At 41.2% G+C, this 26,280-nt stretch overlaps 2 protein-coding genes and 2 long non-coding RNA genes across 13 annotated transcripts in view; 2 read left to right on the top strand and 2 right to left on the bottom strand.

The window, feature by feature from the left end:
- ces2a (carboxylesterase 2a) overlaps nt 1–26,280 on the top strand; it is a gene marked incomplete at its 5' end in the record, with an annotated part of 45,135 nt that overhangs the window by 7,739 nt on the left and 11,116 nt on the right.
- On the bottom strand, nt 652–7,707 carry LOC307040970. The gene is made up of 2 exons (XR_013808650.1): nt 7,033–7,707; nt 652–5,759 (listed from the first exon to the last, which is right to left on the bottom strand). It is a non-coding gene; the product is annotated as an uncharacterized lncRNA (long non-coding RNA).
- On the top strand, nt 6,412–13,426 carry LOC307040966 (uncharacterized protein; the record flags this gene model as incomplete). 8 transcript variants are annotated; one of them, XM_079684220.1, is made up of 8 exons in its annotated part: nt 6,412–6,633; nt 8,340–8,527; nt 9,444–9,583; nt 10,231–10,396; nt 10,552–10,893; nt 11,515–11,650; nt 11,861–11,914; nt 12,886–13,422. In XM_079684220.1, the coding sequence occupies 5 exons, from the start codon at nt 6,412–6,414 to the stop codon at nt 10,847–10,849; spliced, it is 1,014 nt and encodes a 337-aa protein (XP_079540346.1). In that variant the 3' UTR covers nt 10,850–10,893; nt 11,515–11,650; nt 11,861–11,914; nt 12,886–13,422. The 8 variants fall into 8 exon arrangements, with proteins under 8 accessions (XP_079540346.1, XP_079540344.1, XP_079540342.1 ...); XM_079684218.1 differs by having other exon boundaries at nt 11,861–11,968; XM_079684216.1 differs by having other exon boundaries at nt 11,861–12,097; nt 12,886–13,416.
- On the bottom strand, nt 14,923–25,921 carry LOC307040969. Of its 3 annotated transcripts, none has more exons than XR_013808647.1 (5): nt 25,825–25,921; nt 24,929–24,961; nt 18,159–22,282; nt 17,560–17,704; nt 14,923–16,556 (listed from the first exon to the last, which is right to left on the bottom strand). It is a non-coding gene; the product is annotated as an uncharacterized lncRNA (long non-coding RNA). The 3 variants fall into 3 exon arrangements; XR_013808648.1 differs by having other exon boundaries at nt 18,159–18,333; nt 25,825–25,884; XR_013808649.1 differs by having other exon boundaries at nt 24,909–24,961; nt 25,825–25,861.

The raw sequence follows: 26,280 nt of genomic DNA, 5'->3' as shown, positions 1-26,280 counted from the left end.
ATGATGAATGTTCCTCAAGATGCTTGCTCCCCCTCCTTCAAATTTGAAAGACCAGTAATTACTATCATAATTCAAAAGAATCAAAGGAACAGTTCAGCGCCCCACAACTTCATTGCAAACAGTTACAACCTTGACTTTACATCAGAAAGAAAAAACATTAAAGAAATGACTAACTGCATCAGTTAGGGTTAAAAAACGTGTATTCAGCTAAAACATACATCGCTGCAGTTATTATCCAGTGGAAAGCCCTTACCTACTGGTTAGTTAAATCAAAGTGGTTACTTTTTTTTGGCTGGGCAGTGAAGTTTTACACACCGTCTTATTTGACTTTCTTAGGACTTGAAACTGTTTTTTGGGGGCAGAAACATGTATTTACACATGTAAGGTCATCTTCTTAAACAGTTTATTATTCTCATCGACTCATCCGTGAGCAGAGCATCAAGTTGGCATGTCTATAACAGCTGAATGTGGCGATTACCATCTTGATCAGCAAAACGCCTCACAAACTTATTAAGATTTAAAGCTATGGTGCGTTTTGATTCAATGCTGAGTGTTGGAGATTTGAGGATGTTCAAAACCAACCTCGTCTCCGCGTGTCGTTTGATAAGCTGGGTAAATTCGTAAAAAGGAAGGGATTAAGAAACACCAGAATACAAGTGAAACAATAATCCTGCTTTAATGATACAAGGTAACAATACAAATACAAAGAAATCACGAAGCACTCTGCAGAGTACTCCGGGCTCAGGTTCTACCACCGTGTGAGACAGGTCTCAGGAACGGCCGGTCAAAAACAAGAGCGCGAACCAAAGGAAAACACAGGCTTTCATACTAAAACACAGGAGGAGGTGTGTACGTGCTTTCCCCCAGAGGTCATCTTATTGGCAGAGACCAACACATGGCCTGTCGCACCCAATCAGTGCGACACAGCAGAAGAAACCCGGAAACAAAAAGTCTCTTTCAGTTTGACGAAGACCAGACACCTTTTGGTGTCTGGTACGAACCTGCTCTAAACAACAAGTTTCCTTCTCTTATTTCACATCTTGCAGCCAGCACACACACATCCCCTTTATGGCCCTTTGTCCCTGAGTCCATCTTCCCCCCTTCAGGTTACCACACACAAGTTAAAAGTATGTTTTAAGATATAGTTGTTATAGTTGGCTAAATATACGTAATACATGTAAATCACTTTCATATCAATAATAACGAGGAACACATTACCTATGCTCTTAAGCAGTATTAGAGATGCTTTTCAAATAGTCAAACTTCACACAGGCCTAATATAGAGAACACACTCATTTGTCCTACAGCCTTTCCATTTGTTTGAGCTATTGTTCACATCTTTACTTCAAATAAAAGGTTTCACATTGCATATTTCCAGCTTCCTTTACACATACTGTTATTATTAATACAAAGTAATTAACCACACACATCTATTGAAAACAAGTAGATTTCCCTGATAATTGACATGCTGAAAATGCTCTCTCGTCCCTATCATAAAAAACTGCTTCCATTTCATATAGAGTAATAAAACATGTTTAAGCTAATTTCTCCACAATGTTTGTAGCCATTTAGTACCCACACATGAAAGAATAAGAACAGAGGTATAGTTGACCAGTAATCATGTAGCACATATATTTACTGCAATGAAAACACACACACATCTGCTCCAAGCATGTGTAACGCACACCCTTCTTTTACGAGGGAAACATTCCAGCGTCTTGGCACTATCCCCAAATAAGGGTGTCCCCTGCTCACATCTCTCTCTAAACACAAGGACTTCACCTCAATATATTGGGGGAGGGAAAAGATACTTTGTCCCTTCTAATTTAACACACATGAATATATATAAGGTGACATTAAAAGGAATATACCAGATTGAACTTTCCTGCCATACAACGTTACTTTAATACTTCAAATAATTCAAATAATCCTTCATGAGTACAGCCAAACTTGACGGGCTCTTCTCTGTCATAGTAGACCGCAAACAGTTGCGGCTCCAGAGTATTTGTGTTGGGTAATCTATAGTAGGGCTAACCCATACAGTGGTGGGGTTCAAGTCAGTATTTGCAATGTAATTACATACACGCTCCCCTTGACAGTGAAACGCCACGCGTGAGGTTTAGATTATTTCCGTGTCTCAATCCAAATTGAACTGTATGAAATAAAAAGGCACATTTGTCTTGTAGTAAATAAAAAGGGCGACCTGGAGCCAATCCTGCAATTTCCCCACAGGTGAAAGAGTTGAAAACCCAACCCCTGCAGGGATTCTCCCCCAGGAGATTTTTTGAAATACTAACATCAAATACACATTCTGGTACTCTCTTGAGAAGAAAAATAAATAAATATATATTACTACACGACGTATTTAAAAAAAATGAATGCCATTTTAGTTTTTTGTTACTTTGTTCTGAAAGCTGAACCACTGAACTATTGAGAAGACGATCACTACGTGACAAAGGTTTTCAAAACCGTTTCTAGTCTTCGGTATTTCCAGACAAGTGGCTACTGAAATCAATCTTACTAACTGCTGTCTGTGCAATTTACTCCGCGCGAGTTGGAAGACTTTATTTAGCTTACTTTAACATCATTTTTCATGGTGGGGCTAAGCCATTTATTGGTATGGCTGTAGCCTACCCCAGCCATACCCTGACCGCAAATACCTAATTCCTTCTGTCTACTTGTATCCGAAATGCTTCTCATTTTGCGCTGTCCTCCCGTTCAAATGAAACCGCCGCCAATCATATTTCCAAGCTCGCGCCGGGGGGGGGGGGGGGGGGGGGGGGAATTGGGTTACAAGGCTCGCGTCTTGTGCTGCATTCACTTGCACTCGGACATTAGAGATTTTCTCTCATAAATGTCCGATGAGCCACAACTTTTCTTTCAAAACAAAGCTGCCAAATGGGGTGGCAGCTGGGGTGGCAAGGCATTTTTCTGAGGTGGCAGCTGCCACCCCGTGCCACCCCGTAGAACCGCCACTGCCCCCCCCCCCCCCCCCCCGCCCCCCTATATCTTTTTAACATTTAAAAATGTTTATGGCCGCAGCGACATTATTTTAAAGATATAATTCATTTCTCATTTGATATGTCGGTGTTATGTATCTGTTTGTTCTGCAACAGAACATGAACAGAAAGCAGCTTTTAAATGAAGTCTTATTAAAGTGTCAGACTGGCCAGACAAGGTTCTTCATTCAAAGTCATTCTTACTAGAATATTATCGTTCTTCTGTGATAGAGCAAAGCAAGGAGCAATATTCAGCAGAATGTGAATATATCTACTGTCAGGGAATAATTTCGCCCTACATGTTTACCTTTCACCCTCTGACGCAGCTGACCAACCTTGAGCAGCCGTTATCTCCCTTAAGGAGGGGCTGCCCTAGCAAGTTGTTTTTGCAACACACTGCTTGTTTGAGACAAGCGAGACCTGCGCAGACCTGCGCAATCTCGATCAACGTCTTGCTCGTGCGTTGCATGATGGTTAGTCATTTTGTCCGACTTGCTCTGGAGGCTCGCTCACATGAGACGTTGAAATCTCGCGGGACAAAGACGCCCGCAGCCTTGAGAGCGATGCGGTTATGGCTAGAAAGGATCCGTCTTGTGTAAAACTCTCGCGAGAGTTTGGCTGAATGTTTACGTTTGGCAGGCAGCATTTCAGTTACGATCGTTAACATCAGTGGGCCACAGCAAATGATGATGAGAAGCTAAACTATCTATTAATTATGTCAATTACAGGGAGTGTGATTGTTGAAATAGGGTGTTAGCGGTCTTGCTGGTGTTCAAAGAAGAAGAAATGACAACACTGTAGATCACCAACACTATGGTTTATTTTTTATTCACAGGCAAGTCAACGTTGTCGCAGTAAAAGTCCCAAGATAGCTCCTGGTGCAATAAAATGTTCCCTTGCAGTGTTTTACTATTATGTCGGATGTTTCTCTATTAATATTGCTGCTGCATTAATGTGTATGTTGCATCATGTTACTGCTGTAGATGTGTTTCCGAGCCGCTCCGATTACAACGAGTTACAACGAGAACGTGACGTCATATTTACACTAGACGGATCTTTTCTAGCCATAACCGAGCGAGGCGCGGCGAGGCGTATCGAAAGCCGATAGTATCGAAAGCCAAAAGTGCCATAATACGCCTGTATGTTCGTCCGTAGTTTCGGTATGGAAAGCCAAAAGTGCCATAATACGGGGGTGAAAAAACGCGCGAACATACGGGGAGGTCCGTTTTTTCGCGCGAAAAAACGCGCGAACATACGGGGAGGTCCGTTTTTTCGCGTGAAAAAACGGGCCAATATACGGGCGAATGTTCGCGCGGTTTTTTATATGATAATGAGCCCCTCCTTCTGATTTCCTTAGCCAATAAGTTAAAAGTGTCTGTAACCAATCAGTGAAGGGTAAAGCCAGACCAAAACAATCTGTAGATGAAAAGTTCCTGACATGGTGAGGCTGTGCTGTAAATTGTGCATTATTCCAGATTCAGGGGACTAAGTATTAATTTGCCTTTGAATATAATAAATATATCAATCAATATATCAATATAACCTGCCTTCATTGTTTTTTTTAAATAAAATGGCATTACCCTTTTCCTTAAACCTTTGGAGTGTGAAGTGAAGGTATTTTCTCAATTTTTAGATGTCTCCTTAAATCCACTTTTAAATGTACTTCTTATAACATGGCATGGTGTTACATGTCAAAATGTTCAGTAGTCTCTGGTGTTGCTAGAAATGCAAATTCACTCACCTTAGAGCACTGTCTTATGAGAAACCTAGCTTAGAAATCCGATTTTTGGAAAACTTCAAAACTGTTGTGAAACACATATGTACTCATGTCATCCATTTTTTTTGGTGTTTCAGATTTTGTTCACCAAAGTCTTTGGTTCACAAAAGTAGTGAAATATATCAATTACACTATAAGCCTATATAAAAGTGTTGTTCATGTCTAAAATGAAAATGTGTAAATTATAATTTAGAGTAAAATATTTCCATCCCTCTACTTTCACCACAGAAAAGTTACATCAGGACTGAATAATGACTTCATATTCCATACCAAGGTTTATGTGATGTGTACAAATACAAATTCAGCATTTCAACTTTATTTTTCAACCAACTATTTATGTTAACATATGAAACTGTAAAATCTCAATATTTCCAATATCAGAACTTTTTCAACCAACTATTCATTATAAATGTAAAGACAGGGGGTCTTTGTCCATGGTCTTTGTCTGTCTTCCAAGACAGTGGGTCTGGCTGCTGTGTAGGTGGGGCTGATGGTGCATGGCCTGCTGGTGGCTGTGTCGGAGGGAGGTAGGTGGGATTGTCCCGGGTTGATGCTGGGATTGTCCCGGGTTGATGCTGGTGGCTGGATGGGAGGTACGTGTGCTAGGCGAGACTTCTTTGCTGGCTGGGTTGATCGTGATGGCTGTGGTGGAGACCTTTGTATCGAGGTGTATCTTAATCTTGTGGCAGGCACAGATGGAGGTGGAGGCCGCTGTAGGGATGCTGGTCCTCTGGTCCTCGGGTCCTTGGTGGTGATGGCTGTGGTGGACGCCTTTGTACCGAGGTGTATCTTAATCTTGTGGCAGGCACAGATGGAGGTGGAGGCCGCTGTAGGGATGCTGGTCCTCTGGTCATTGGTGGTGATGGCTGTGGTAGAGGTCTTTGAGCCACGGTAGATTTTGACCTGGGGGCCGGCACAGATGAAGGTTCTGGCTGCTGGATAAACGCCACCTCTGGGCCACTAGGCCCAGGCAGCTGTGAAATCTGAAGGAAAAAAAACATACCTTTACATTTAGCAAATCAAAATAACTGTATGACGTATTTTTCTCTAATCAAAAATGGAAATAAATCCACATGCCATATTATGACTTTTATGAAGGATTAAAGCCTTCTTCATTTCCAGTATATAATACAGTGATAACACACACAACCCGGTTGACTGTACTCACTTTAACCTGGCTCTGTTGTCCACTGATAGGCATAGTGCTGTGTACCTGGACTCACATTCAGGTTCAGGTCCGGACTCAAGTCCAGAGGTTCAGGTTCAGGTCCGGACTTATAAGTCCGGACTTGGGTCAAGTTGTGTGAGTAACTAAAGTGAACTTATTGTGAGCTAATTATCAATTGAAAATAAACTCATAATCAACTCAAATTCAAACTCGTCAGGTTTATTGTGCCCCCTTCCAACTTGTGTCTACACCATGTATTTTCTATAACTCTACATGTGTTACTAACTACACAACACAACTACATACATAGTGATGTACATACAAGACTCAATCTGCAAGAGTACAAGTCTATGTGTTCTTGTTCAAGAACAACAGCATATTGACATTGTTTGGGTGAAGTGTTGCTCTTTCGGCAGACACTATATCACCATACATGCAAAGGAGTTAGCTTAGCTACACTACCAAATATGGCAACCAGCATCCCACGCTGTCAGTGTCCACTATGTCTAAGCCAGCTTCCCTTGACGTCACACAGATCTCGCGAGCAGTTGCGATATTTTGCGAGACTTCGTGAGTTCAGTAATGGCCGCCATATCAGAAGCCAAAACAATGTTTTTCGTCTTTTCTCAGCGCAAATTTCTCGATCTATGGAAGGTTTTAGATGGTTTAGAACAAAAAGGAGAATATACGTAAGTACCGGTTCCCGACGTTCCGGTTTTAACCGGACTTGAACCGAAACTTTTTACAAGTCCAGTACCGGTTCGGCGTACCGGTACGCAGCACATCATAGGCACAATATTAGCATAGCATTAGCGCGCTATTAGAATTTCAATAATATGAACAATTATGAACTCAGACCAGCATTTCACATATTTATACAAGCAGAATACACTTGAAATGTAAGCCAAACTACTGCACGGGAGTCATACACCTAGTAACATAGAAGAACAAAGAAGCTAGCGGACGCCATTAGCCACTGTAGTGGAGCCGAACTAGCTGACAGAATGACATTAAACTACACATAAAGAACAGTTTCAAAAACACTTCTTAGATCGAAATATGACATAATCTTTGTACACACTACTAACCTGTTGAACAGGAGAAATGAATGAAGCAGAGGGAACGTTGTTGCCGTTCCAGCCAGAATGCCAAGTCTGCGGCAGACACATAATAACAACACTTACTTTACGGCATGCGCTCAGCAACACATTCCCTTTTACGGCATGCCCACTGAGGCCTTTCCGTGTCCTATACTGCCCTCTGCTGTTTGTAATGATATACAATATTTAACATAAACATGCCTTCGAGAGTATAACTTAATTTATACAAGACAATATACATTGAAAATGTGCCCACATATTTATGCGGTTATCTGAATCATATTTTCTACCCCTTATATTCGAAAATATATGATTAAATATCTAAAATATGCGCACTTCGACGCTGCGTGGGTGGACTCCAGTTATATCTTTCAAACTAAATCTATCCACTATCTGCTTGTAGACTAACGGTCAAAGGGTCTAATATCCGGGAGGGCCGGGCTCGAGTCTCGGAAAGGAAACGTTTTTTTGTGTTATCTCTTTTCATTCACTTACAATCTTTGTATAAATGCAAAGTATTCCAAGGTCTGCTTCACCTTAATTGTCCCAACTGCTTGGCAACAGCTGTCTGTTCTCCAGTTGTTTAAGGTGGTAGCCTGTCGCCTGCGTTCATGTTTCAAATAAATGGGAATTGATCAGCCTCAGATGTATTAATTTATAAAAAAAAATTTTTTTTAATTCGAATGTTTCTCTTCAGTGCAATTGCAATTGCACATTGCATCATTTTTGTGTTCTTTGTTCTGTTTTAGAAAGGAAGGATTGTTTACTTTTTTCGTTGTCTACAAAACCGGAAAAACAACATAATTGTGCTTTTCCAGACACTGAAGAAAGAAAAATACCATGAATTTTCGGTATCAGGGCTGTTAGGGAAAAGATCAGGCAATATATCTTGAGAGAAAACTTATCTTTTGATCCCGTTTGAATTGTGCCACGAATTACACTTATGATGTTTGTCATCTTAAACAATCACTTCCATGTCAAAAAACTCAGTTTGTCGTAAAACTGTTGAAATATAAGACTATGAAAAATACGCAACTAGAAATAAGTGAAATGTGCCAACGTGACGGCCGTCTTGGTGTGTGGTGCGCGACGGGAGATGTAGGTCATTGACTGGTTTCAGGCAAAAAAAAAGTGTTACTTCACAGTTTTACGACACATTTAAATTTTTTTGACTTGCAAAATTATCTTTTAAATTGACAAAAATCATATGTGTAATTTGTGGTTCAATTCAAACGGGATCGAAAGATAATCTTTCTCTCTCCATTTACTTCAATACATACCTTTTCCGAAATAAGGTCCCATGGAGCTCAACCGGAAAGGGAGGGACTTCGCCTCTCTATAAGCATGCAGCAGCAGTAGCAGCAGCCGGAAAAATGTCCACGAGAAACTTCATCTTGCGTTGCAAAAGGACAATAAATGACTGCACAAGACTTCTCCAAACAGATGATGCCGGTCATGCCGTGTTACAATCCACAGTAACGAGGTAAGGGCCAAGCCTATTGCTACTGTTAGAAATTAAAATCAATGTTTTAATGGGGAAATGTAGTTTAAACATGCCGTCAGTTTTAATGCTCTTTTATACTGAAAAACCAGAAATTCTTGTGCACAAGCAGTTAAGCTTTTATTCTGAAAATCCTTCATCTCCGGTTAGCATTTAGCATGTGGCTAATATACGATTTCCTGAAGAGGTGAATTTAGTAGCGAAATGAGAGAGTGGTGCAAACCGAAGCCTACTGACTTAACACTACAACTATAGATGTCGAGATACTACCATGCTGAATATTAAATGAAGGTACAGTTTATTTGAATACATTATTTACAGACGAGAGTAGCATGTGACAACATCCGGAATGACCGGAAACCAAACGAGCCGAGAAGTATTGTTTAGAGTATTGATTACAGCGTTTAGAATGTGTTAAATGAAGAGTGATGAAAGAGAATATGAGGAGAAACTGCGTGTTAAGCATATATTGAATGTGAAAAGAACCTATCCTCTGTTTAAATGCAATAACGGACATTAGAGACGAGGCGAGCCGGCTGGCGGGGAGGAGCCAGCAGACGATATATAAACAGCACCGGAGGAGAGATCCGGGCTCTTCTCTTCCCTATCGAGGAGAGCCAGATCACAGCTGTTTGTCTGACTGAACAATATTCTGTCTGTAACACTACCGCGCCTCTTTTAATTAAAGTACCCAATTGAACTTTCACAGAGACTCCATTTAGTCTCCTATTTTAAAGCTTCTCTCCTGGTCGGGAGAATAACGTACACAGTTAACACTACTACCAACACAAAGGAATGTAGTTTGTTTTTGCATGTAACCTAAACTGAGGTTGTGTGAGATCTTTCACACTTACAAATTCTGTCTTCTCCCCTATTTCACCAAACCGTTTACTGGCAGGTTAGAAACCATGGAAAGGAGCCTCGAGTGGTCACGGGGCAGGCTAATTAACGTCCCTACAGCTGATCTTTTACTTCAGGACCTTCGGGAATATATACTTGAAGTCCGGAGATCTTGGCCTACCACACCCGCACAACAAGGTAGGTCGATGTGATAATTGTTCACTTTAGCATAGGCTTTCGTTGATAAACCAGTGCTAGTATTGTTGAGTACTAAGTGTCCAACAGGCCAATACATTTTAAAGTAATTATTTGTTTTAAATATGGGTAATACCAATATAAACACCTTTTTTAATCTGTAGTTGCCAGCTATTAATTACAACATTCTGGTGAGACGCTCTGAGTCTCGAGTTGTCCACTTAAAACTGTACTCCAAATTCCACCTTTATATCCTGCCACAGTAGAGGAGACGCTATTCCCCCTCCCCCGTCGAGGGCAGTCTGGCCATCTGTAGTACACCACGTATCATCAAACGTGTGAATGAGGACATTGAAAGGGTGCCAGAGGGGGAGTCTCTGTCTTCAGGGTTGGAAGACACAGACTGCAACTATGTATCTCTATGCCCATACACATTTATGCTTTTGTTCTTACTGTATACTACAACTATAGTGTATTGCATGTCCACTGGTTTAATGCCAAACTGCATTTCATTTTTTTTTAAAGTATCTTTAGGCTGGGCAATGACAATAAAATAGACGCATTGTGTGCGTTTCTGGCACAACGGCATAAATGCGTTGCTTTTACAACAATGACAATAAATGTAATCTAATGTTTTGCTGTTGTTGCAGGTCATTCTGGCTACCACGCCCCACTCATTTTGTTGGGTGGTCGAGGTCCCCCACAATTCAGCATTTCCAGAGAGCAAATCTCTTTTTTGAGGAGCTGTGGTTTTACAGCAACAAAGATGGCACAGATATTAAAAGTATCTCTGCGCACAGTGAGACGGCGATTGAGGTATGTAGCAATGTCTTCAACATTGGAAGTGCCATCTTGTCTCAATTTATTGTAAACATCCCAAGGAGGGGTTGTAGCCATGTTACACTATGCATGTTGTAAAGTAAATCTGAATACCGTAGGTCTCATATATTTAAAACATGTTTATTTTTCAGGCAGTTCCACATGCTGCGCTCTGGGACATACTCCACCATCTCATATGCTACACTAGACGACCTCATCAAGGAGATAGTGGCTGGGAATAACCAGATTGGCCCTGAATCTGTCAGGGCACAGCTGCAGGCCCAGCAGATGTGGATACAGAGACGCAGAGTGCGGGACAGCATGAGGCGGATAGACCCAGAAGCAGCTTCACTGGACATGTCCTCTCAAGCTGCAGAAGACAACTCCAAAACAGTGGAGGATCTGCAGAAGCAACTGCAGGAGTTAAGAGTCCAGCGAGAGTTTTGCTAACAGAGGTTTGCTGGCTCCGACGACAACATCCGATTCTATACAAGGTAATGTTTTGGCTAAATTCTATCCAAGTTTTTGAGATGGGTTAGCTTATAAAGAATCCTGTTTACCTGCCGTGTGACCGCTGACTATATGCATGCAGTGTTGGAATAAGTACTCAACTTAACTGAAGTATAAGTACAAATACTATGGTTTTAAAATACTCCTGAACTGAACATGTAGAATCATAAATCCTGTGTTTTCATATATAAAAAGTAACTAGAAACTATGAAGGTTAACTAAATGTGGTGGAGTAAAACATATTAATACTAACAACATACTGAGAATATTTTACTACAAGTGGAAATCTTCAAAACCTTACCAAAGTAAAAGTATGTCAATATCCACTGCGTTTCCCCCAGTTGCACACGTAAGAATGAAGAGTAAACGTAGTCATTGTGTGTAAAATGTTCCCTGTATGTTTTAGATTATTATTACTGCTGCTAATGTAGTTGCTACATTTTACTGCTGTAGATTACTATACCTGCACCTAGTGCCTTCTTACTCAGTCTATTTGAATTGTAATGTATTATAGCAAACAAGAGGAAAGCATTAGCCCATGTGTTACAGTTAACACGATTGTATTTACTGTCAATTAATGACTGACATGTGTCTTTTGTGTACAGATTCCCGAGCTATAACCACCTGATGGCCTTCTGGTTTTTAATTGAGCCTTCAATTCATTAAATGGTTTGTGTTACTAGAGCGATATCAACTGCCAAGAGTAATGAAGAAGTGGTTACACACGCACGTCCATCAACGGTAGGTTATGTTTCTTTTAACACACAATCTAAACACAAACTGAAGGGAAAATGTCTCTCCGACATTTCATTGCTTTTGTGTAGGCTAAAAGGCTAAAGTACTCAATCCTTTTTGAATACATCAGAGAACTAAAACAACTTAATGTTTTTCCCATAGTGTGCTACACTCATGACATTAATATAGTAACCTTTTTTTGTTTTTATCTTCCAGAGACAGCTGCTTCAGCCAATTGACGAGTTCTTCCTTTTTCTATGCTTCCTGTCGGTGGGTTTGAAAGAGAGGGACCTTGCAAACCGCTTCAACGTACACCAGTCCTCTGTGAGCCGCATCATTGCAACATGGACAAGTTTTCTTACAACTTTATTGGGGTCACAGTGCATCTGGCTTACACCTGCAGAAGTTCAAGCCCACCTCCCAGAGGCATTCAAAGATTTCCCAGACACACAGGTGATCCTGGATTGCACAGAGCTGAGGTGTCAAACACCATCCTCACTCCTCCTCCAAAGTGAAATGTATTCTACATAGAAATCTCACTGCACCATGAAAGCCCTGGTTGGCATAGCCCCACATGGTGCAGTGACATTTGTTTCCAGTCTGTATGGTGGTTCTGTCAGCGACAAGGAGATTTTCAAACAATCTGGAATAGCTGCGTTGTTGACTGAAAACATAGCAGTGATGGTAGATAAGAGCTTCCTGATCAGCGATTGCTGCAAATGCAAGGTGTACTGCCCACCTTTTCTGTCAAAGCAGAAGCAAATGCCAGCCTATGAGGTGAGGGAGACACAGGCCATTGCCAGACTGAGGGTTCATGTAGAGCGTGTCATTAGGAGGATAAAAGAGAACAAACTTTTTGATGGTAAATCCCACATAGGTATTGTTTGTATTCTTATCGATAGTCATGAACTTTCTCTTGTGACAAAATAGACTCTCCGTTAGTAAACGTTTACTCTGTGTAAAAGTGATTTCTGTGTGTAAAAGTGAGGTAACATGTGTAGATGAATAACATCAACTTGTATTCGTCCCACACATACACACCTATAGATGTAGTTATATTTGTGTCTGTGACTTTATATTGAATGGGAAATAACTGGAAAATACCTGTGTAAGAGAGAGACTCCTGTCCCGCCTCTCCATTTTATTTTTAGTTGTGCATTGTTATTTGTGCTTTAGAAACATTCCACTTGAACTTTATTTGAATGAACTTAGTAGTAATTATTGTCCTATATTTCTTTCAGATTTCACAGCTGCCTGGGCCTAGGAGAAAGAACCTCCATCTGTGCCTGCACCAAGGTCAAGATCTACCGTTGCTCAAGGGCCTTCACCAGAGCCATCACCACCGAGGACCAAAGGACCAGCATCACTACAGCGGCCTCCATCTGTCCCTGCCACAAGATCAAGATACACCTCGGTACAAAGGCCTCCACCACAGCCATCGCGATCAACCCAGCCAGCAAAGAAGTCTCGCCTAGCAGACGTACCTCCAATCCAGCCACCAGCATCAACCCGGGACAATCCCACCTACCTCCCTCCGACACAGCCACCAGCAGGCCATGCACCATCAGCCCCACCTACACAGCAGCCAGACCCACTGTCTTGGAAGACAGACAAAGACCATGGACAAAGACCCCCTGTCTTTACATTTATAATGAATAGTTGGTTGAAAAAGTTCTGATATTGGAAATATTGAGATTTTACAGTTTCATATGTTAACATAAATAGTTGGTTGAAAAATAAAGTTGAAATGCTGAATTTGTATTTGTACACATCACATAAACCTTGGTATGGAATATGAAGTCATTATTCAGTCCTGATGTAACTTTTCTGTGGTGAAAGTAGAGGGATGGAAATATTTTACTCTAAATTATAATTTACACATTTTCATTTTAGACATGAACAACACTTTTATATAGGCTTATAGTGTAATTGATATATTTCACTACTTTTGTGAACCAAAGACTTTGGTGAACAAAATCTGAAACACCAAAAAAAATGGATGACATGAGTACATATGTGTTTCACAACAGTTTTGAAGTTTTCCAAAAATCGGATTTCTAAGCTAGGTTTCTCATAAGACAGTGCTCTAAGGTGAGTGAATTTGCATTTCTAGCAACACCAGAGACTACTGAACATTTTGACATGTAACACCATGCCATGTTATAAGAAGTACATTTAAAAGTGGATTTAAGGAGACATCTAAAAATTGAGAAAATACCTTCACTTCACACTCCAGAGGTTTAAGGAAAAGGGTAATGCCATTTTATTTAAAAAAAACAATGAAGGCAGGTTATATTGATATATTGATATATTTATTATATTCAAAGGCAAATTAATACTTAGTCCCCTGAATCTGGAATAATGCACAATTTACAGCACAGCCTCACCATGTCAGGAACTTTTCATCTACAGATTGTTTTGGTCTGGCTTTACCCTTCACTGATTGGTTACAGACACTTTTAACTTATTGGCTAAGGAAATCAGAAGGAGGGGCTCATTATCATATAAAAAACCGCGCGAACATTCGCCCGTATATTGGCCCGTTTTTTCACGCGAAAAAACGGACCTCCCCGTATGTTCGCGCGTTTTTTCGCGCGAAAAAACGGACCTCCCCGTATGTTCGCGCGTTTTTTCACCCCCGTATTATGGCACTTTTGGCTTTCCATATTTCGGACCAACTTACGGGGAAGCCCGTAAGTTGAGGCGAAACTACGGACGAACATACGGGGAGGCCCGTAAGTTGGTGCGAAACTACGGACGAACATACGGGCGTATTTTCGCGCGGTTTTTCATATGATAATGAGCCCCTCCTTCTGATTTCCATAGCCAATGAGTTCAAAGTTTCTGTAACGAATCTGAAGAGTAAAGCAGGACCAAAGCAATATGTAGAGGAAAAGTTCCTGACATTGTGAGGCTGTAAATTGTACGTTATTCCAGATGCATGGGACTATGTATTAATTTCCCTTTCAATATAATAAATATATCAATCAATATATCCTGCCTTTATTGTCTTTTAAAATAAAATCGCCTTACCTTATCTTACTGAAGTAAAGGGTATTTATGTCTCCTTAAATCACCTTTTAAATGTACTTCTTATAACATGGTGTTGCATATCAAAATGTTCAGTCTCTGGTCTTGCTAGAAATGCAAAGTCACTCCTCACCTTAGAGCACTGTCTTATGAGATACTTAGCTTAGAAATCAGATTTTTGGAAAACTTAAAAACTCTTGTGAAAACACAGATGTATACTATGAAGTAGATGAAAAGTTCCAAGCAGACCAAGTATTAATTTTCCTTTTAATATAATCAAACAATATAAAATATATATATATAAAAAAATACAATTGCCTTACCCTTTTCCTTAACCCTCTGGAGTGTGAAGTGAAGGGTATTTTCTCAATTTTTAGATGTCTCCTTAAATCAACTTTTAAATTTACTTCTTATAACATGGCATGGTGTTACATGTCAACATGTTCAGTACAGTCTCTGGTCTTGCTAGAAATGCAAAGTCACTCACCTTATGAGATACTAAGCTTAGAAATCCGATTTTTGGAAAACTTCAAAACTGTTGTCAAACACAGATGTACTCATGTCATCCATTTTTTTTGCTGTTTCAGATTTGGTTCACCAAAGTAGTGAAATATATGAATTACACTATAGGCCTATATAAATGTGTTGTTCATGTCAAAAATGAAAATGTATAAATTATCATTTAGAGTAAAAATATTTCCATCACTCTACTTTCACCACAGAAAAGTTACATCAGGACTGATTCATATTCCATACCAAGGTTCATGTGATGATGTGTACAAATACAAATTGAGCATTAAACATTTTTATTCAACCAACTATTTATGTTTAACATAAGAAACTGTAAAATCTCAATATTTACAATATCAGAACTTTCTCAACCAACTATTCATTATAAATGTAAAGACAGGGGGAGCAGTGTAATGGTCTGTCTTCCATGACAGTGGGTCTGGCTGCTGTGTAGGTGGGGGTGATGGTGCATGGGCTGCTGGTGGCTGTGTCGGAGGGAGGTAGGTGTGATTGTCCCAGGTTGATGCTGGCGGCTGTGTGGGAGGTACGTCTGCTAGGAGAGACTTCTTTGCTGGCTTGGTTGATCGTGATGGCTGTGGTGGAGGCCTTTGTACCGAGGTGTATCTTAATCTTGTGGCAGGCACAGATGGAGGTGGAGGCCGCTGTAGTGATGCTGGTCCTTGGTGGTGATGGCTCTGGTGAAGGCCCTTGAGCCACGGTAGATCTTGACCTGGGTGCAGGGCAGGCACAGATGGAGGTTCTTGCTGCTAGGCCCAGGCAGCTGTGAAATCGGAAAGAAATATAGGACAATAATTACTACTAAGTTCATTAAAATATAAAGTTCAAGTGGAATGTTTCTCAAGCACAAATAACAATGCACAACTCAACCGTTTCTTGGAATCTAAACTAAAATGGTGAAACAAAAACCTACCGCACCCACAACATTTTCTTTTACATGTGCAATGTCCGATGTCAAGACGCCATTGTGCTAATACAGCACTAGGCCATGTTTTGGCCCAGAGGAGGAAAACATTGTTTTGTTTGTCGTTACTCTGAGCTTTGAAGTCTGCCATACAGACTTTGCACTTTGGCAGACATCTTGTGTTGGTCAAGCTGCATGATTATTTTCTGAAGTACTTCAAAAGTGAAATGAAGGGGGTTTTGGATATGCTATGTTGAGTGCATATAGCAAACCCAGAAGGAGGGCACAAGCTGAGGCAACTGAAGGCAGTTAATTCAGCCCCTCCACGCCCTCGATGATGATGCCGATGTCTGCTGGTGGCTCCTGCAGTCCTTCCTCCTCCTACCGTATCACAAACACACCCATTGTTAGCTCCTCCATCTCCTTTGGAAGATCATCTGTTCTGGAGTCCTAGAGTAGGAGTAAATGACAACAAACATCACTGGCATCACTTTGCACTAATATGCACTTAATATGGGACAATAATATCACTGGCCGGAGTCCTACTCTGTGATTACTCACTGATTATTCTGCCGACTCACATGATCAGAACCTAATATTTAATTCATTCATCTCATCTGATCCATCTGTATTATTGCGATTATGTTGAGAAGGATTAATATTAATATCATTCAATTGTTGTCAAATTGTGGACGTGCTGTGTGGCTGTCTGTGGGGGTGGGTTGTCGTGCATTGTTATGTGTTTTGTGTTAAAATTTGTAAAATTCAACAAAGAGTATTTAAAAAAAAAAAAAACATGCTAGGACTACTTTTTACATATACATGTTGTGTTTCGCGGTATACTTGGGAAAATTACTAAAAACCCAAATTCCGATGCTATGCTTTAGTTATTCCTGATGAGCAGGTGGCATGGTCCATCAGTGTATGAATGGGTGAATGTGAACGTGGTGTTAAAGTGCTATGAGGAGTTGGAAAACCATAAAGGTGCTTTAAACTTACATGATGTCAAATGTCCAAGATTATGAATATAATCAAACCCGACAGGTGTTATTTTAGTAGAGAAATGTCCCTTTTACAGCATTAATATCAATCTAATATGTATTAGCACGTGTGCCTTTGACAAGCTGTGCTGACATGCAAACTAGATATTCCTTGATCAGCTCATCTGGATCTTCTCCCAGGAAGATAATGAGGGCTCTCAGGACACACTCCCTCCGAAGATGAATGTCTTCAGTCTGGGACATTATTTTGGTTAATTTTATTTTTCAAAATGTCTATTGACAGATTTCCTTACTCTTACAGCTAAAATCCTTCACTTTATTTAGAAACAAATGGACAGTCCTAGTTACAGAGTTTCATAAAACAACGGTTGCCCTCCCAATGCATCTATAAAAGGATACACAAAATGTATCCCTTTTAGCTGGCAAGGACTCATTTGACAATGCAGATTTACCTGGTCAAAAATGTCCATGATGTCAGCATTCTTTTGACGTTTTGATCTCCTTTGGCACGGATGACTGTGATTAGCTGACTTGAGTGAATGTCCAACTGGGTTATGAACTTCTCCTCAAGAGGAATGGTCATTATCCTCTGGAACTCTGCATGAAAAGAATAATACAAAAATGACAGTGAGTAAATTCATAACAATTTTATTGAACTCAGTCTGTATGCAATTAACATTTGAAAAAAGAACCTTTGAAGCAAGTGTAAACTTCTTCCGACCCCTTTTCGGACGTGTAATTAGCTAAAGCTTTGTTGTTTATTGATACCAGACAATGACACTACAGATTATTCAATTATTAATTAAATGTTTCATTATTGCATTCATTTGTATAGTACTGTATCACCTTTTGTTTCATTTGTATTTTCTTTGGTTCTACACGCTCGAGGAAAAAAAACTAAACTAAGCATGCCTACACACTGGCAAAAAATATTAACAAATTAAAAATGTAAATTCTGTCAGTAAACACTGTTAAACATAATCTTTACCACACCATATTATGATGAATGGATAAAAGCTTACTAAAAAATGGATACACACTAGATTATTACCTCTTTTTGTTGGAACAGTGCCGGCCACCTGTCTTTGAAGTCCTTGATTCCTGGCTCTTGGTTTACCACCTCCTGTCGTCTGTAGGCGAACGTGTGAGCTATTTTGTCTGCGATGACCCTATTATTGTTCCTTATCCTGATGTCTGTCAGAAGTTCTATTCTTTCTTTTTCCAGGCTTTCCAGATTGGCACCAGTGGGGAAGGATGGATAAAAGTTAGACTCAGCTCGCTTTGGCCTCTTGAATTTTTTAGCAGGGAAAGCATCTGTAGCAGCTTTAGCTTTCAGGGAATTTACCACCAGCTCTGGGCACCCCTGCAATTTGAGCTGAGTCCTGTAGTTTCCCCATCTTATATTTCAGGCGCTGTTTCCATCCATTGCAGCCATTGAATGAGCCAGGTTCTTTCAAACAAGGATGCTTTTTGATAAGAGCCTCTGCTACTGTGCAGAAATGTGAATCATCTGGATAGGCCTTGTATCCAGAAATTGTTTCTGCAAATCTATTCAGAATATCAGACTTGCTTCGGGAGCTGACAGTCAACTTTTTATGGCTTCCATTAAACTCAGAATTCCCTTTCACTAGCTGCAGCTCCGTGTCATATGAAAATTGAGGAATCGGAAAGTCCGCTGGCCACTGTTTGGCTCGAGAGGACACAGATTCGGGGAATGAGAGGATTATTGTGTCATCTGATGCCAACGAAACATTGCCATCACACTCAAGTGAAGACGATGATGTGGTATCAGTGGCAATGTTCAAAAGGTGTATTTGTTTGCTGGTGGATCCAGTGTGCGAAATACGGGGGGGTCCGGGGGAGCTCGACCCCCCCGTTTAACACCTGAGCCCCCCTGAAAGCCTCAACAGCAACATTTAGGGGGGGGTCTGAAATTATAATATGTATTTGTCACTTGCAATGGTCACTAAAATGTTTTTAAGCCTACTATGTCCAGTATTCATAATTCAAAACATTTATTCACAAATAACTTCTATTTTGGCTGTCAAAAGCAGAGCCAGCCGCGTGACACGGGTACGCTGCGTGACGCGGACACAAATTATGCAAATTAGCCATGCGCGGCAAAGAGGAGAGAAAGACGTTACATTAGAGGACTCAAATGTCTAAGAGAAAGCTAAACCAAAGTGTTTCACTCGCGCACTTTGGGTTCACATCCAAAAAAGTGACACCACGAGATGACCATGAGACACCCAGAGATGATGCTGATGACGCAGCAGCTAGCACAGCACTCGCTACCAGAACCGTTAGCGAGTCGGGGGCTCCTGTCCCGCCCAGTCACTCCCCAGAAGGAGGTGAAGTTGAGGCAGAGCGCTCAGAAGACGCAGCAGTTGCGGAGGTAGCTGCCACTGCTGCTAGTGACTTTCCACCGGGTGGTTGGACAACGAAGCAGGTGGGCGAATGGAAAGACCGCAACCCTTGGCTTGACATTAAGGCTGGAAAGTTAGGATGCTTAGTGTGTAGGAAAGCAAAAACGTTGCTACTCTCAGAAAAGGGACCGGGTTTACACCTCTCGGAAGAATGGATCAATGGTGATGTTACTAGCCCTGATGCAAAACAGCTACGAAAGAAGATATACAAACACAGGGACAGCCAGGCCCACACAAGGTCAGTGGAAATAGTACAGATGAAAGACAAAGAAACCCTCCCAAACTGTTTCATTGATGTACAGTCCGATTTACTCAAGAAAACAACAGTCTCGTTTAGAACAGCTTACACCGTAGCAAAGGAAAGGCTATCTTATAAAAAGCTCAACCCCCTCATGACAATGCAGGAGCTGAATGGAGCCGAAGTTGGGAATATCCACAAATCTGACCATGCATGCGCAGAAATAATAAGTCACATTGCAAAGGAAATGCGCCGCAAGTTCGTCTCTAATGTGAAAGAAATGGATTCAAAGGTATCAATCACAATTGATGAAAGTACCGTTCACGGTCGTCCCTATCTAATCATTTACGTAAGATGTTATGTCAGTGGTAAGGGGGATGTAGATAATGTTTTCCTGGATATAGTGGAACTCACAGATGGGGTCGATGCTGAATCAATTTATAACTCGATGATGGCGAGTCTATATAAAGCTGGAATGGATGATGACTTTTTGAAGACGCACCTAATAAGCATAGCCACCGATGGGGCTGCAGTGCTCACGGGAAAAGCCAGTGGGCTTGTCGTCAGACTCAAAAACAATTTTCCGAACGTGCAGTCTGTACACTGCCTGGCGCACAGACTAGAACTGTCAGTCAAAGATGCTCTTAAAGATGTGAGTGGCACTAATCACTTTGAGATATTTATTTCACATTTATACTCACTCTACAATCAGTCAACCAGGAATTCCAGATTGCTGAAAGAAGCAGCGGCCGAGCTCAACATGGAAATACTGAAAATAGGTCAAATTTTCACCATCAGATGGGTTGCCAGCAACTTTAAAACAGTAAAAGCTGTATGGAAAGATTTCCCCACACTAGCACTCCATTTTAAAACATCGAGTGAGAACGCATCACGTAATGATCTTGAGAGGCAAAAATACAAGGGACTTCTCAAGCACCTAACCAACTCAGGATTCGTGGAAGATTTGGCTGTCATGAAAGACATCCTGCCTGAACTCCAGAGCCTGTCTCTCAAGCTGCAGAGAAGAGAAATGACACTTGTGGACTCAAGTGTCCACATCAAACAAACCATCAATGTTTTGACCGCCATGAAGACGACCGGGGGGAGATCAACGAAGAAGGCTGAACAGGGCGTCTCATCGGGCTTTTTTAAGGACGTAGAGCTGACAGAAGGCAGGGGGAAAATAAACAAGCCTCGTTTTTATGAATCGGTGGTTGCTACTCTAACCAAGCGCTTACCGGAGTCAAGCTTGGTCCAGACGCTCAAAGCTCTTGATAAGCGCTTTTGGCCAGGAGAGCGGGAAGACTTGACTTTGTATGGCGAACAAGAAGTACACCGTCTGGCTAAATCGCTCGGAGAACCAGCCGGGGACGCCGTGGGGCAGTTTAGAGACTGGAAATTGCAGGGCACTCCACCGGGCAAAACACTGGAACGGCTATGCATAGCAAGTCGCACTTACCTCCCCACGTCTGCTGAGTGCGAGAGAGGCTTTTCCGCCGTGAATAACACCGACAACTAGAGCCGCAACAGGTTGCGCGAGGAGAGCCTGTCTTCGCTTCTGTTTGTGGACCTAAACGGACCCCCTTTGGACAAATTCGACCCAGTGCCGTTCGTGAAAAGCTGGATTAAAGCAGGACATCGTCTCTCTTCTTCTTGGAAACCAGGACGGCAACGAGAAGAAGTCGAGCCAAGGCATCTTTGGTCTATTCTCACTTAAGGTAAAAGACTATTTTTTCGATCTTTGCTGTGCATAAGATGAGCATGTGCGTATGTCCTGTGTGGATTCCGGGGTTAAGAAGAAAAGCATAATTAGCCTTGGCCTTCAAGTTGGTGTGTGTGTGTGTGTGTGTGTGTGTGTGTGTGTGTGTGTGTGTGTGTGTGTGTGTGTGGGTGTAGGCCTGCCCCTCCCTACACGCAGATCACGCAGACTGTGTGTGTGTGTGTGTGTGTGTGTGTGTGTGTGTGTGTGTGTGTGTGTGTGTGTGTGTGTGTGTGCATCTGAGACCAGCTCTGCTCCCATTTCCTCGCATAGAATCGAAAACAGATGGTTCTTTAACGGTCGCGTATTCATTCATATGAACGTTAGAATATATAATTATTTTACAGCGCCCCGGTTGAGAAACGCTGCTACTACTGATTGTCTTGGATTGCATCCATGAAATATTGTATAGGCCTACTGCATATTGAGAAATCTTCGACCGGTATATTGCGCAATAAACGGGAGATGGGGACCCCCCGATTATTGACGGGTATTTCGCACACTGGGTGGATCACTTTGATTGTTCCCAAATCCTGAAGTTGAGTGGTGGAATTCAGATTGAAGAAGTTGTTGCCAAAGTCTTGGTCCATGTACTGCAGTCTGACGTCGCCCTTTAACCCAAAGAAAGTCTTTAACTTGATGAGAAGGTCATCCAATGATTCCGGTATGCCATTTGGAAGTGACAGTTTTTCAATGTTGTTCTCCCCCAAAATCACTTTCAGTCTTGCAGGCGTCGAATCAGCCATGGCAGTCTGAGAAGGCAACACAAGCACAATACGTTTTAAGAAAGGGCCCCAGTGTGAGAAAAAGTTTTTGGAGAGTACTTGTCCATGGACAAGTGAGTTTGGCAATTTACTTGTCCGAATACATTTTCACTTGTCCAGAATGGACACAAATTGGGGCCACTGGAATCTTCTTCTTCGCCATCGTATTTCACATTTTCCCACGGTTTTTACGACACCGCTCACGTGAGTGAGCGGTAAGATTTTACTGCATCACACATAGGGCTGGGTATCGTTTAGATTTTAACGATTCCGGTTCTGCTTTTCGATTCCAGTTATTTTCGGTTCTCGATTCCGGTTCTTTGAGAGGGTAAAAATAAGTCCCATGACAAACTGGGAGAAAAATATATTTATGAAAACATTAAGTCAAATCTGTATTCCTATTTACAAATCAGTTCATACTGTTTAATTTATTACGGTTATTGAATACAATTATATAAACATAATCTCTGCATTGTTTTGTTAGTTCTAAGTGGTGCAGTTTAAGAATGTACAATTGGCCCAGTCTCCTCTGATGTTACACTGCAACCTGCCTGTGAGACAGAGTCCAACCACACAATCTGTGTGTCCAACACATGTCCTGCAACACACATGCTGCAACCTGCCTGTGAGACAGAGTCCAACCACACATGTCCAACACATAGGCCTAATAATAATAATACATTATATTTATAGCCTATAGGCCTAGCGCTTTTCTAAAACTCAAAGACGCTTACACATGTCCTGCAATACACATGCTGCAGCTGCCCAGCTGCTCACTGTTTGTAAAAGTAAATAGATAGTATTTTAATTTCAATAATTTCTATACCCTGCTTCATAAACAATACTGACATCCCTGTGCTCCTCCGAGTATGGGGGTCCGGGGATATGATTACAGCGCGAGGACACAGGGAGGCTGCTTCACTTCATAAAGGAAATGGCGGTCAATATTAACAACAAAGGAGCTAAAAGTCCTAATAACCTTCATTACGTGTTAGAGAAAGAACATAAGAAAGTTTGACAAAGATGAGGCTGTTAAACGGGCAGTGAATCCGCTGTGTGTAGAAGAGAGAGAGAGAGAGAGAGAGAGAGAGAGAGAGAGAGAGAGAGAGAGAGAGAGAGAGAGAGAGAGAGAGAGACGCTGAGCTGCACCATGCAGCGATCAGCTGATCCGGAGCAGAGAGAGGGAGCTGCGGTCCGCGGGGCTCGGCTTCGCCTCCTGTCCTCACAACTCTTATCAATCCCGGGAACGGACAATTGTTATTTGTTCCTACTCGGAACCGAGTTTTGCTTCCCAACCCTGCCACTGTGCTACACTTCCCGCCCCGCCCCCGTCTAACTGTACAGAAAGCGGCGAGATGCATTTCATTAGGAATCGACAAACAGAACCGAAACTAACATTTCTAAACGAACAATGGCGGACACGTCCAATTTGCGAATGAGTTCTGCCTTTTGTAAACTGAATCTATCAATAATATAACAATAAATCAGGGCGAAAAACGTCACTTGTCCGCCAGACAAGTCAATTGAAAGATCTACTTGTCCGATATTGTAAATAACACGTCCCGGACGGTGGGACGTGTACTTTTTCGCACACTGAAGGCACATTAAACATAATTCCTCATTATTAACACTGTTAATGTATCATCTTATAGATGTGTTATCAGTTTTCAGTAAAAGGACTACAACTTCGTGTTAATCCCTTTTCCACTGGCGGCTGACTGGACTCCATCAGCACATATTTAAAAAATGACATAATGCCCACCCTTACCCTCAATGTTAGGTTCCTTTTAAATAAATGAAATCTGCAGTTGACAACTTGTATGTGCAAAAAAGTTGAATGTTATCATTTGCAATCTCCAAAGGGTTGATAGTTAGTCTTGAACCAATAACAAATATGTATAGGAAGTCATAAAAAAACAAATATATTGTTGTTCTGCAGGTGAAGCATTAAAACTCTGACCACTCAAAAAAAGCCCACACACTGTTTGAGTGTTCTCACAAATTATTTTCTGATATTTACCTAGTGTAATTATTTGTTGGTGAAATGATAAATAAAACCTTTGAAAACAAAAAAAAACACTGGTATGAAATAAATCTGTTTTGAGAACACAATAGTTATGAATTATTTCTTTTTCCACCTAATGAAATATCACTTTTCGCTTCCTCACCCTTTAAACATGGACATATCTTTTCAATGTGACAAGACGCATCCCTCGGATTTTGAAGTCTGCCAGTGGGTAATCATCTTGAGGCTCAAGAAGTTCCACTTCCTTGCCTGGTGACGTTTTGAGATCATAAGCTCTATAATGTTCAATGTACCATCCACTGATCTTTTCCACAATGAAGATCAACTTGTCCTGCAGTATCACCATTTGGAGGATTTCACAAAACTCTGGGAGTCCCCATAGATCAAGATCATCCCACACTTTACTGGGAGTATCTTTGTAGGTAAAAAATAATTTGTATATTAGCTCTGGCTGAACTCTAAATTGAATAACTCCACAGAAAACAAAACAGTGGATTTTGTCCTATAATCACCTCCTGCACTTTGCGTTTACGTAGAAATTACTTTCAGAACACACAGCAACATTAAAGTACTCTCTATGTCAATCACAGTAGTGTAGCTTCACGTACCTTAGGTAGTAGTCCAATACGATGTGTCAAAGCCTGAAGAAACCACCACCGGTCAGGCATGAGAAGAAAAAGAAATACATTTATATACTGTATTAGGGGGGACATTTCTATTCGTTGTTAAGCTTTCACAGTCACGTATTATCACCCCGAACGTAGTAATGGTCTTATCAGCAACAGCAAATTACACTACAACTTGGCTTCTTATTAGCACATTAGCACAGCAACATAGAGCTGGATAACGCTTTAACCACCGAGCTACTATAAATGTGAGGCTTTATCAACACCGCATCAATCACTTCCAGCATAAACAAGAAGGGAGTCCCGCCATCGAGGCGACCGGGGCACAACAAATTATTACTACATCTCCCACACAGCGAGGTTAAGTTCTATGTTCGTCAGCCGGATGCATCACCGGGCTTTCCCCAGCGCAACATGCCCCCTCACTGCTCGGTGATGCCGTATCGTCTTTATAATTACACTCGACGCAGCGGCGGTGACACTACATTAAACCGTTCACACACACACGCCGAAATAGTACCAAAAAAAATGTGTGCCGTTTGGTGACAAGCTATGTACTAATAATGATAGTACTAGCCTTAACATGACCCAGTTTGCGCATTAGTTTGCGCTAATTTGGTAATAAGCAGCTACGCCAGTACACAATAGGAATAACTTTAACACATTTCAGTGACAATATTAAACCAAGAGAGTAGGCTTCTACCCGCAAGCAACCAACTATCGTCATGTTTGAGCTAAATCTAGCGGTTTAGCTAACAGTGGAGCCAGTGCATCATAGCTTGGTTTGGTTTGGTTAAACAATTTAGGTGGAACATGTTATATCTGACATTGTACATTATTTTTATATAAGAAATATAACTTGTCTGAATCACACTTACCGTATGTCGAAATCACGTCTCAAAAGAAAAAGGCGGCAGATGTGACGGTGGAAAGATCTGGCAAAGACGTTGACGTTGACGTCATGACGTCACACGCACGTTAGATGAGAGAAACTTGATTGATTTGCTTTCACTGATAACAAAATAGCAAGTCAAATCAACGAACAAAAAAATCACATGAATACAACCCACAAAAGTACATTGGAATCTCTAAAGCATAAATCTAAATCAGATGTATTACATGTATTAAGTTACTTCAACTACTATCAAGTACACTTTTTAGAGTGTACCACAAAATGGTTCTGAGACTTATTCAGAAATGTCAAAGGTTCATCACAAACACAGCAGCATTTTCTGCTTCTACCGTATTTCATTGCATGCTTCAGAATAGATATATATACTGTATATTGATATATAGTGCTTGTGAAGGAAGAGGGGACACATATATAAATATAT

Source organism: Notothenia rossii (genome assembly GCF_949606895.1).
Source record: "Notothenia rossii genome assembly, chromosome: 5".
NCBI classification, from domain to species: Eukaryota; Metazoa; Chordata; class Actinopteri; order Perciformes; family Nototheniidae; genus Notothenia; species Notothenia rossii.
Note: the sequence above shows the minus strand (reverse complement) of the source record. Positions and strands in the feature narration are given on the sequence as shown.